At 58.1% G+C, this 11785-nt stretch overlaps 6 protein-coding genes across 6 annotated transcripts in view; 2 read left to right on the top strand and 4 right to left on the bottom strand.

The window, feature by feature from the left end:
* Positions 1-537, top strand: part of SDRG_00538 (hypothetical protein) — a gene marked incomplete at both ends in the record, with an annotated part of 3955 nt that extends 3418 nt beyond the window's left edge. The window contains one exon of the mRNA XM_008606019.1: positions 118-537. Coding sequence (XP_008604241.1) covers positions 118-537 — 420 coding nt within the window. The remainder of the gene's footprint in view (positions 1-117) is intronic.
* Positions 538-541: 4 nt separating this feature from the next.
* SDRG_00537 (hypothetical protein) lies at positions 542-3398 on the bottom strand. The gene is made up of 7 exons (XM_008606018.1): positions 2251-3398; positions 1822-2205; positions 1563-1778; positions 1373-1513; positions 1110-1327; positions 754-1063; positions 542-710 (listed from the first exon to the last, which is right to left on the bottom strand). The coding sequence occupies exons 1-7, from the start codon at positions 3379-3381 to the stop codon at positions 678-680; spliced, it is 2433 nt and encodes an 810-aa protein (XP_008604240.1). The 5' UTR covers positions 3382-3398; the 3' UTR covers positions 542-677.
* Positions 3399-4599: 1201 nt separating this feature from the next.
* SDRG_00536 (hypothetical protein) lies at positions 4600-5565 on the bottom strand (the record flags this gene model as incomplete). Its single annotated transcript, XM_008606017.1, has 1 exon — positions 4600-5565. One exon carries the CDS (start codon positions 5563-5565, stop codon positions 4600-4602), a length of 966 nt encoding a protein of 321 aa, XP_008604239.1.
* A 96-nt stretch (positions 5566-5661) lies between these two features.
* SDRG_00535 (hypothetical protein) lies at positions 5662-7240 on the bottom strand (the record flags this gene model as incomplete). The annotated part of the gene is made up of 5 exons (XM_008606016.1): positions 5662-5712; positions 5758-5878; positions 5928-6015; positions 6060-6225; positions 6266-7240. The coding sequence occupies 5 exons, from the start codon at positions 7238-7240 to the stop codon at positions 5662-5664; spliced, it is 1401 nt and encodes a 466-aa protein (XP_008604238.1).
* A 277-nt stretch (positions 7241-7517) lies between these two features.
* On the bottom strand, positions 7518-9981 carry SDRG_00534 (TKL/LISK/LISK-DD1 protein kinase). The gene is made up of 10 exons (XM_008606015.1): positions 9740-9981; positions 9625-9696; positions 9498-9569; positions 9318-9443; positions 9199-9261; positions 9087-9152; positions 8841-9040; positions 7993-8792; positions 7846-7951; positions 7518-7804 (listed from the first exon to the last, which is right to left on the bottom strand). The coding sequence occupies exons 1-10, from the start codon at positions 9967-9969 to the stop codon at positions 7554-7556; spliced, it is 1986 nt and encodes a 661-aa protein (XP_008604237.1). The 5' UTR covers positions 9970-9981; the 3' UTR covers positions 7518-7553.
* A 422-nt stretch (positions 9982-10403) lies between these two features.
* On the top strand, positions 10404-11660 carry SDRG_00533 (hypothetical protein; the record flags this gene model as incomplete). The annotated part of the gene is made up of 8 exons (XM_008606014.1): positions 10404-10695; positions 10740-10814; positions 10865-10933; positions 10985-11047; positions 11100-11159; positions 11206-11268; positions 11316-11381; positions 11429-11660. The coding sequence occupies exons 1-8, from the start codon at positions 10460-10462 to the stop codon at positions 11658-11660; spliced, it is 864 nt and encodes a 287-aa protein (XP_008604236.1). The 5' UTR covers positions 10404-10459.
* Positions 11661-11785: the final 125 nt, after the last annotated feature.

The following is an 11785-nucleotide window of genomic DNA, read 5'->3' as shown; positions in this document are numbered from 1 at the left end:
TTTGCGTTCGCCATCATCTTTTACCCGTTTGTGGGTCTCCACGAGTCGGTGGGCGCGTGCTTGTACTACGGACTCAACCTCTCGCTCATGGTGCTCTTCCACGTCTACTTTGGCCAGCTGCTCGCGTATTGTCTACCTGATGTGGACCTTGCGGGTCTCGTCGGCTTCCTCTTCAACTCGATCTTTATGCTCTTCATGGGCTTTGCGCCGCCGGCGTCGCAGATTCCGAGTGGCTTCCGGTGGCTCTACAGCGTTGTGCCACCCAAGTTTAGCATGGCCATTCTGGCTGCCGAGACGTTTGCCAAGTGCACGGAAGGCCACGAACTCGGCTGCAAGACGCTCGCGCACGTTCCGCCCAGTGTCCTCCAAGCGATGGGCAATGCCTCCAGCATCACGCTCCAGGAGTACGTCGAGGGCGTGTACGAGATGAAGTACGACGACGCCAGCACCAACACGCTCGCCACGCTCGGCTGGATCGCCATCATCTTGGTCCTCAACGCGATCGCGCTTCGCTTCGTCAACCACCAAAAGAAGTAGCATATGATGTAACTAGTGTTTTTGTTGTTGAACTATTGCAGCAGGATCGTGTCACATTTGGAGACAGAAGAGCGATATTAACCACCCAATGGAACAGGAAGCACATCGAGAACGACCGATGCTGGATGTCATTATGGAAGCTAAAGCGACTCGTACCACGTCTCGAGGTGTCTCTAAGGCACAGATAGATCGTCACAACATCAAGCCGACACTTACCAAGACAATGTCGAGCATGTGGCCGCAGGCGTGAAGACGCTCTTCGATGAGCGAAGCCTCGGCGTCTTCGTCGTCGTCGATGCCGTCGTGCGGGCGCCAGAGACCAATAAGGCTCTCGCGCGTCATTGGGTTGAGTTGCATGGCCGAGAGCACGGCCTTCTGGACGAGCCACGGGTGCTTTTGCTGCTTGGCGACCGACGTCAAGTACGCCTTGGACGCGCAGTGGCGCAGTGAGAGGTCGCGGTCCTTCTCCATCTCCAGGCAGAGGTTCTTGACGTACGCCAACACAGGCACGATACGCAGCACATTGCTAGCTTTTCCGTCCAGTCCCCGCGTCTTTAGAGACAAAGACGTACCTCGTGACGTCGTCGCGTCCATCCGTGTCCGTGTCTTCGGCACCCATGAGCGCCTGCAGCGTCACGTCCGCGTCCTTGGCCGTGTTGCGCCACGCAACGTCCAAACGAGCGAGCTCGGGGGTGAGAGACTTGAGCGCAAACGCGCCGGTCGGGCCCAGAAGATGCAGGAGCCCCGCGGTTTCTTGGCACATGACCAAAAAGTCTTGCAGCGGCATGTGCTAACGAGTCGTTATATATAATCCGATAAGACACAGTGTTAATACCTCGGCGTTGTCCACGAGGACTTCCAGGGCCGTCGACCACACACTCAGCGAGCACGCTGTCGAGGTCGCCGAGCGCAACGCGTCGTCGTCGTCATCGTCGTCATCGGGAAACATGTGGTTGGCGGCGAGCTCGCGTTGCATCTACCGCGCCGACGTTGCTATGGCTTCTTCTCTATGCAAAGAGACGTACGCGTGGTGATAAGGGCGGCTTGGGCGACCCCATGGAGCTCGCCGGTGGCGCGGGCGGCGACGTCAAGTGCGCTTGCTGCAGCACATACGTGAGCAGCGACAGTGGCAGCGCCAGCAAAAGGACTGTCCCGCCAATGCCGCTGACAACGAGCGTCGTGAGCGTCTCGCTCTCTTCGTCGCGGGCCCACAGACATGTAGCGATGGCCTGCGCGACCACCTACAGCGGTGGGATGAGTTAAGCATAGTAGACGCCTGCGTACCAAGAGCACGCAGGTCATGCCAACGCGCGCGACAACGTCGTAGAGCTTGGCGGGCGCCAACGACTTGTGCCACTGCACGTCGTGGCGGTGTTTGCCGTCGCTCGATGGCGCCAGAGGCGGGTCGAGAGGCGCACTGTCGAGCTCGGTCACAACCGCCAGCGACTTGCGCCGAGTGAACGAGCCGCGCTGGAGCTCAGACGGTGTCCACGGCACGCTGTCCAAGAGCACGTCTTTCCCAAAGAGCTGCAGCACCTCGTGGCGGTACGCGTCCTCGTCCATCTCGAGCGGATTGCCGGTGAGCGTGACGACCTGCAGTAGCGGGAGTGCTGCGAGTGGTGCTACATCTGAGAGCGACGAGATCGCGTTGTGGCTGAGATCGAGTGCCTAGTCCTTTGTGTCATGTGCGTTGTGGACATAGTGTCGATGTACCTGTAGACCGTACATCTTGGCGATGCCCTTGACGCTCGACAGTTGGTTGGTGTGGAGCACAAGCGACGTGACGTTCGCGAGGCTCCGGTGCGCGCCATCCAAATGCAAGAGCGCGTTGCCACTGACGTTGACATGCGACAGCTGCGGACAGTTCTCGAGGTGCGACAATGACGTCAGCGTGTTCGAGGACAAGTTGATCTGCGTCAGCGACGGCGCGAGGGCGAGCGACGCATCCAGCTTGGTGAGGCCACAGTCGATGAGGCCGAGCGAGGTCAGCGACGACCAGATCGGGCTGCCAGCGTCCGTCGCCTCGTACGGTTCGATGCTGCCGAGGACGTCGGCGACAGAGTGCAGCGGAATGTGCAGCAGCGTGAGCTCAAGGAGCTGCTTCTTGAAGCTCACTAGACCCTGGATCAAGTTGAGGGGCATGCTGTCGAGGCGGAGGTACAGAAGGGACGAGAAGAGGCCGAGGTTGCACTGCGACGGTAGCGAGAGCGAGTCTGGCAGCGTCTGGATGTGGAGGTCGACGATGTGCAACACAAAGCCGGCGAGCTTGAGCATGCGCTGCGTCTTGGACATACCGCGCGGTGCGTCGTCGGTCGTGACTTCCGGCGTGTCCTTTTTTGTCTCCCACTGCAGGACGCAGGTCCCATCGGGGCCGTAGAGCGGGAGGAGCATCGCGTAGAAGCAGTGCTCGAGGTAGTGCAGGCACGGCGGGTTGAGCACGACTTGAAGCCGCGGGTTGCGCTGGCGAAGCGACTTGCGGTGCTCCTTGAGGAACGCATAGAAGCTCTGGAGGAACGCCTTGCCCGGCATGAGCAGCGCCTCCGTGGACGATGACGCATCGCTGGCGTCCGGGTCGGCGTGGCGCGGCGACCGAAGTGGTGCTACGGCAGCCATGGGCGACGTCTCGGGCGACGACCCGTCGCTGCTGTCGTCGTCGCCGTTGCTGCTCGAGTTGCTGCTCGCGTACGAGTCGCCCCGCGCCATGGACACGGTGCTGCGCGACCGCAGCTTCATCTCGGCGAGCACGTTCGTCGCGACCTTCATGGACATGTGCTGCGTGAGGTGCTCGATCTGGTCCGACGGGCTGCGGCGCGGGACCGGCGATGGACTCCGCGGCTGCTCCATGTCTCTCCAGAAATGGCAAAGCTCGAATCTATTTTTTCCCCACGGTTTTATGTTATCTGAAAGTTTGTAGGCGAAATAATATATTGGCCGACTGACCCAATAGGATCGCTACTCTAGGAGTTTGTATACCGAGCGCGCGGCTGCAACGACAGACGCGACCCACCTCGCAGCTTAGTCGACCAAGAGATACGACTAACATAGTAGATACTACTAAAACGAAGGCAATTTCTTGGCGTTTACTGGGCGAGGGCTCGAGGCCAAGCGACCGCGCGTCGCGCAACCCAGACTGACGAGCGACCGACGACGTTCATCGCAGATGCATAAAATGCGCTCTCCAGTACCGGTACTAGAATGAGTTTGTGATTTTGCGTCGACACCCAGAGTTCTCTTAGTTCTAGAACGAGAAACAACTAGAATCGTTGGTCAGATCTGGCTTATCAACGGCGCAGGCGGTCGGACGTCAAGAGGACTCGCTTGTTGGTGCCACAAGCTCGTGTCCCATACGGAAGCGGGCTGTCGTCCACGTATTGGGTTGGTCGACGAGTGAGAAAGACAAGGCACTGTCGTTATACGAGCTCTCGCATGTACCACGCATGGTGCTTGCATACGTCTTGACGAAGGACCCACGTGGTTCCTGCGATGATCTGCTTGTCGACTAGTCGAGTCTTGAATCGAGAGGGTCCATACATACATCTAGTTTAGATTGGTGTTTAGCGGCATCGAAAGATCTCGATTGCACGATTTTGCCATTTCACCAACAAAACAACCAAACAATAATTGGAGATATAGAGCTAATATTGAGTTATATACTAGGTCAAAGGACTATTTATAACATAAAACACCGGCGTCCACGTCATCTTGGAACAGCAACGGTGGACGTTCATCAAGAGCGAGCACCTCCAAACTCAATTTGAGTTGCTGGCCGACATCCCGAGTCAACGGACGTGGTCGCATACTACGATCATCGAAGTCATTTTCGATTCAACTTAATCCATTTCGGATCGGTCCGAATCCAATCTCAAGCTTCAAGCTTCAAGCAGCCCAAGCATCGATGCGAAAGAACCATTGTGTATATTAAGGTGCGACTCGGACTCGCTAGAGGATGCAAGCATGCGTACGCTGCATGGGAAGTCGCCATGCTCTTCTGCACACAAGCTTTGTCACCTCGGGTGCATTGTGTCGCTGCTCCGGTCAAGAAGCCAACTCTGTGGCATCATATCACGCGGTGCGCTGGCGCTGCCGTCGACGAGCGAGGCGCATCGACTCCGCGGGCGTCGGCTGCAAGCCATGGTGGCGCTCGAGGTACAAAAGCACGTCGTTACAGAGGTTGGCGCACGCGGCCGTGAGCACCTTGTGCATGTAGAGAGGCGCGGTCGGCTGCGTGACGAGCCAGCGCAGAATGTCGAGTTGGCTGCTCGCCGCGGCGTGGCACATGGCGTCTTCGAGCGTTACCTCAAGTCGATGCGACAAGAGAAATTGGACGAGCGCGAGGTTGCCGCTGTCGACGGCAGCGCAGATCGTCGCGGCGTTGAAGCCATTAAAGTCCTGTTGGTGAAAGTGCCGGATCAAGGCCAAGTGCCCGTGGCGCGCGGCGACGTTGAGGTGCTGGTACGACCAGCCAATGAAGCCAGCGCGCTGCGCAAACTCGGCGACGGCGACGTGTCCATGGCGACACGTCTCGATCCAGACGCTGCGCATGTTGCACTCGATCTCGAGCGAGATGGCGAGGATCTCGACGTGGTTGCGCATCGCTGCTTGGGTCACCGCCTGCGGATGTGCATAGAGCGTCGACGACCCGACCGTCCGAAAGTAGTAGCGCGATTCAATGTCCGGGCAAAAGTACGCATCGAGGAGCCGCAAGTCCCAGCCAAACGGGGCGCGTCCCCACGCGAGGTTGTGGGTCGTTTGAATCCAGCGCAGCACGTCCATGTTGGCATAGTCGAGGGCGTACACGAAGAGGTGCACTTGGCAGAGTTTGAGCAGCTGCGACGTGCCGTAGCGGGTAAACCATGGCTTGAAGCGGGCGTGGTAGGCCTCGTACGGGGCGCGTTCGACATGCACCGAGCAGCCGCGGCAGGCTCGCTTGAGCTCGTACGTTGCCTCCAGGAGACCATCGCGGAAGCTCGCGATAAGGGCGAAGAGGTCGCTCGACCCCAGGACGTTCATCGCGCAGTCCGTGCGCATGGACCTTCTTCAACTCGGCGCAGATTCGATACTGAGATGTTTTAAACAGGTTCTGCAATGGCAATCGGGTGTTTTAAACGGTTTGGAACCACGGTGTTAAAAACTGATGTGCGTGATGGCTTCGGGCTCAATGCGCCACTTGGTATACTACAATATGAGGCATCAGCATTATGCTGCATCGACGATGCGTACCTGGGCGAGGAGGTCGAGGAAGCCTTGCGACGGCAGCGGAATGCGCGGGTTCGAGTGGCCACTGGGCACATCGGCACGCTCCTTGGCGTCGAGCTCGCCAATGTAAAACTGCTTCAAGTACCTAGCATTTTGAGATGGAAGGTGTCCATATTAGCCAAGCGTATGGATACCGGAAGGCGGCCTTGGAAGCGTGGTAGATCTCAAACATACCGACGCAGTCGATGTTGAGCGCCTCGGCCGGAATCAGGTGCGAGCCGCCTACAAGGCGTCCCGTTACTGGATATGGACAAGAGAAACCATACCGGGGTGCTCGGGGAGCCAGCGCGTGATGTCGAGCACCATACCGTCCATGATAAGCCACGTGTCGTTGCCAGCGTTCTTCTCGACGACCAGCGCGTACGGAATCGCTTGCTTGCGGACGCGCGACGAGAACTCGCCCATGCGCATGCGGCAGAGGTCTTCGAGGCCCTAGAAGGGATGACGACGGTTCTCTAAACACAGGTAGTACTTGGCAGCCGATCGAAATGGCCGCTTGGAGGAGGCTGTCAGTGACGTTTGGATCGAACTGGAACGGCTCGTCCGGGTACAAGACAGAGTGCTCGAGGTAGAGGAGGACGCGATCGAACGTGCAGCAGTCGACGTCGACGTGAACGACGCTTTCCTTGTCCTTGTGCACGCCAAAGCCGGCCATGACGGCCGACGTGAGCTTGATGCACGGCCAGAGCAGCTTCTTCTTGACAGGGAACATCTCGTCGTCCGACGTCCAGACGTCGACGACCTCGCCTTTGGCCGTGATGGGCGCCACGTGCGTCGTGCGAATATCGTTGACCAGGGTGTAGCTGGCATCGCTGGGGTTTTCCTTCGTCAAAAGGACGCTGGTGACCGTCGCAACCTTGGCGCGGAAGACGTTGGGCATGCTAAACTCGGTTTCGTCCGGATCGTCCGCGTCCATGTCGAGGACCCGCAGAAAGTAATCGTTGGCGCCCAGCGTAAGCACGACGCGCTCGTTCTCGGTCACGATCTTGCCGGCGCTGGCGCTCAGAAAGGCGTCAATGACGGACGCCACGTCAATGGCCTCGGGCGATGACGCCGCCTTGTATAGCGGTCGAATCTCGAGCGAGATTGAGGCCGCGATCGGGTCTTTCGATGCGTTGTACCAGCGCCACGTGTCGACTTGGTCGTCGCAGAGCTCAAAGTTGATGAGCTGTTCGTCGCTGCACCAGATCGCATCGAGAGGCACGTCGGCGAGGAAGCGCGCTTGCGCCACAAACTGCGCGTGCGTGCGCGGGTGCACGAAGAGCACGTCGGTGGCCTCGGCCGGCGCATGGCTCGGGTGCAAGTAGACGGCGAACGGCGTGCTGTGGCGGTAGAGCTGCGCGCGGAACGTCTGCGACGGCGCCGGCGCGCCTTGGCTCTTGAGGAAGGCGGCGTGCGACGGCAGGCGGAGCTCGCCCGCCTGGTTGTTGTTGGCAGCCCACGGCATGGAAATGTGCACGATATCCGGAAATCCGGATACAAGCTTGCTCAATGGCGCGCAGGTTGAAGTGGTCACGATCTGCGACGTAGCAGAGCGACCATAGTCGAGGATGACAGCGCGCTGTCGACGCAACAAGGTGCCATCGCAACCTTGCATGCATGGCAACAGCCGCGACATCTAGCTCCGAGGACGCAACAAGGGCAATGTACGGTGCAGTAGCGCCCGTCTCGTTTATGGAGATCGCGTTGGTGAACCTCGGGTGGGTTATCCAGTCCTCGAATTAGACTAAACCATGGGTGTAATATTGATGTTGTTCTTACTAGACTGTCATGTGACCACGTAAGAGAACGCCAATGTCCGCCGCTGTTGGGCGACCAAGAGGGTTCGGGTCCACACATCGCAGCGCCAGATCAGGCAGCCAGGTCGGACACGCCGCCGAGAAGACCGGGCGCAGCGTGCCTTGCAGGACGCGCGTGACAATCACCGCATCAACCAGCGGTGCCCCCGTGCTCGGGTCTCGCTCGAGAGCATACGGGATATTGTGAGCGTCCATCTCGGCCAGCACCATGCCTAGTGAGCATGAGTACATTTGCGCCGGCACATCTTCGCACCAAACGAGTAAATGTCGGCGGCAACGCTGTAGCGACCGCCCCGGAGCACTTCGGGTGCTGTCCAGCGACACGTTCCGACACCCGCCGTCATCGTCTCGGGCGCGTCCTACTCGAGAGTAGAAACATAGTCGAGGGCTCAATACGAACCAGTCGCGCTTCGCCAAAGTCCATGAGCTTGGTGCCCTTGACCGTGTCGAGCAGGATGTTTTTGGACTTGAGATCGCGGTGGACGATGCCGCGAGCGTGCAAGTACTGCAGCGCCGCCGCGACGCTCGTCAGCGACGCGACCTTGAGCGACCACGGAAACGAGATCGGATTCGTCTTTTGCAGAAACTCGCGAAGGTCGGTCTGGTCCATGTACTCGACCACGAGCCGCAGGTCATTGTCGTCCAGCGACCACGTGACACCGATGCACGCAACAATGTGCGGTGACGTCAGCGACGTCATGAGCTGGATCTCGCGTGCAAAGGCGGCTTGGGCCAAAGACGAGTGGACGTTGCGAAGCGTCTTGATCGCGACGGGGGCATTCTCGTAGTAGCCGAGCCAGACGTGGCCGTGGCCGCCGGTTGAGAGAACATGGCTGTACGTGATGGCGTCCATCGGGAGCTGCCACGGCATAAGTGCCGCGATGACGTTGCACGTGTTAGTGACTTGGACGTAGGGGACGCCCGGCATTGTGACGTTGGTCGGACACGATGGTGCGGGAAGGTGCTCGAGTGCAGTGAAATTTGTATGTGTTGGTGTTGGCGCCGCTTGGCTCGGTGGCGTCGACGACGCGCTATCCTCTTTGGCGCGATGACAGCGGCAGCAAAAGAAACAACAGCAAAAGATGCAGCAGAGAAGCACAAGTACACCCAGAACCAAGAGAACCACCCACAGTGTGGGCAGTCCGTCGTCTAGTAGGTTGCCACGTTTAGTGGGCGTCGCGGGCGTGACTCCAGGTGCATCTACTCGTCGTTCGTTCTTTTGTCGACAATCATGAGCGGTCGGTGTACCTCGAATGCACACGGGGTACTGACCAAAGAGCGTATTGGCAACGTCCTTGGGGTCGCAGCTCGAGCTGTTGGTGAGGGCGTGGTTGCCAAAGTTCACGCCCGTGTTGGTACTAGCGTTGTATGGCCCGAGACTCTGCAGCACAGCGTACGAGTCTGCACTGATCGTGAGCTGCATCGACGCAACGCACTGCGGACATTGTCTATGTCGAGTCATGAGCCGCGTCCTGGCATCGACGATAGTCGTACAAGAGCGTGAGACCCTGGCCAAATGTCGTGTTGGTGATGGACGAGATCGCGTTCCCCGACAAGTAGCTAAGGTCACCATGAGTGCGCCTTGCGGGCACGATACTACTTGTACATGCGCGCTGCGGATCGGAAATTCACGTTGACAATCGACCGAATGGCATTGCGCTCGGCCGAGCTACGCAACAGAAACCACCATAAGTTATATGTACATAGCAAGTGCCAAAGTAGTACAAAACATTGCTGACAGTCGGGAGCGACGCATCCAGGGTCGTGAGACGGTTGTCGTCGAGCCAGAGTTCGGCGAGGACCTTGGGCAAACCTTGGGGGATGCGTTCGAGGCTGTCGTCGTTGAGGTACCTATGTGCGCCCCGTTGAGACCCCGAATAAAAATCAGCCATTGTAAGGACGTACAGCGCAGTGAGGCTCGGCCAGGTGATGCCGTCGAGCTGACTCACGTTGCGAAAAAGCGAGTGCTCGATGCCGCTGTCAGCATGACTTGTCAGTTTTGAAACTGTCACGTGTCCACATGAAAACGTACAATTCCGCCAGCATGGACGGCAGCTGAAAGTTGGATTCAAATTGGAGATGCGTCGTCGAGTTTTGGAGGATCCTACACGGTGGATGAGACCCGACGAAGCTACACCAAGACATACAGCTTTTGCAGACTGTACTGACGCAAGTCACCGATGCCCGCAATGTCAGCAAGCTTGTATTGGCTGCCAACGCTCGCCCACGTCACTTGGCAAAGGTTGTCGACTTGGCACACGATGGCGCTCGCCGGGCACAACGCCCCGGCCGTCAATACGTTGTATGGCGACAAGAGGTACGGACACGAGAGATCAGTGGCGGCGGCCGAAGCCAGCATCAATACAGCGCGCTGCATGCTCGAGACGGCGCTGATTCGAAACTAAGACTAGGCATTGTCGGAAGCAGCATCGTGTCCAGCTCAGGGTCGTCCCACGGTGCAACGTGCCATGCCACCGCGAGTTCCTTGAAGTCACAATGCACGTCGGCTGAGAATGTTCTGATTACTACACTACTAGTACGTCAAATCTCACTAGCTGTGTAGAAAGAGACTACTTCTTGAGCTGTTCCCATTTTGTAACTAGGATACGCACGCCGCTAGGTCCAAAGACTTGATAGATGCCAACACGAGCCTCTCGTTCCAGCAGTCATTTTCCTTCCAGCCACCGAGGTCCAAGATCTTGAAAGAAGGGTGTGTGTCACGCAGTAGAGTGTGCGTCCATTGCGAGTGTTGGTGCCGGACCAGGCGCCGCGTGCGACTCCATCATCGTGGACACATCGTTGTGTGACACGGTCGCGTTGAGGGTTATTCAAACGTCACTTTTGAATCGTAGTGCTCGAAGCAGAGTATGTTGCGACTGCTGTTTGTGCACTTGCCTCTCGCTCTTGGTGTTGCGACGCCCTGCCCGCACGCCAACGCGACAGGCGACACCTTGACATCGGGCACGTACTGCACGCCCGGCGTCGCGGTCTGCCGCGTCAACGCGCTTTGCAGCGAAGTGTGGCGGTCGGTGAGTCCTCTTACGACCAAGATCGCTGGCCTCGCGAGCATCGGCAACCTCTCGTCGTACGAGGGAACGAAATTGTACTACTCATATCGACCTTCTTGGCCACTGACGCCTGGGGTAGGCTCGTGCAAAACTGCTCGAGTGGGTTTCGCCTGGAGCAGACCACGCTTGCACTGCCGCCGAGCCTGACTGTCTTGTACGTCGTTGCGAATGTGTGCGCGTCATCACGACGCGTCGACTGGATAGTGGTCTCGAGAACTGCCCAATGCAAGCTCAAATGCCCTCGGTCAGCTGGCCGCTCAGCCTCACTGAACTGTACGACCTGAAAATGCAGACTTCGTATCATCATGATGTCATACATCGTAGGTACCTCAGCAACGGCAGCTTGACCGCGATACCGAAAGGGCTCCCACTCTCGGTCGAGGAATTGTACTCGCAACATTTTCCATCGAATGTACGGGCAACTGGACAACTGATCTAGTTGGATGGACGGCAACCAGATCGCCGACTTGATCGATGCGCCACTCGCCACCAAGATTTTGTACGCAGATCTTCTCAAGTCTTATCCTTGTCACGCGGGGAAGTAGGTCCGTAGAGCGCAATCAGCTCCGCGTGCTCAAGGACGTGGACCTTACACAGACGCAAAAAGCGTACGAACGTTGCGTCATTGGCTTCCATGACAATGTGTGCATGGTAGATACTTTGGCGGGAACCCGCTCACAGTGCTGAGTCACGTGCACTTCTCCAAGAGCCTTCAACTCTTGTACGTGGTTACTCGACTTGCGTTCACTTCGGACGATCACCATGTAGCAAGTGCAACGGCTGCAACTTTGTGCTCTTCATCGTCGACACCAAGTCGTTCCAGGCTCTGGACGCGTTGCCTGAATTTGACCCAGATACGCAGCTCGGGCTTCTTGTCGATAGCATCAAGAGTGACGCCGCCTACTGCGCCAACACGGTCAAGGGCACGATCAAGATGTTGCACGCCAAGTATCCCGTCTGTGTGTCGGGTGCGTCCTTCGGAGATGGTCTAGTTACATGACCAAACTACTAGATGTCGCCGCGTCCGTCATCCCACTCCCGAGCGCCGCCACTCTTTCGACGCCTAGCTGGGGTGTCCTAAGGTGTTTTGTACATTCCCTTATCTTTGAACGTGGTTAGGGTTGC

Source organism: Saprolegnia diclina (assembly GCF_000281045.1).
Source record: "Saprolegnia diclina VS20 unplaced genomic scaffold supercont1.1, whole genome shotgun sequence".
Lineage (NCBI taxonomy): Eukaryota > Oomycota > Saprolegniomycetes > Saprolegniales > Saprolegniaceae > Saprolegnia > Saprolegnia diclina.
Note: the sequence above shows the minus strand (reverse complement) of the source record. Positions and strands in the feature narration are given on the sequence as shown.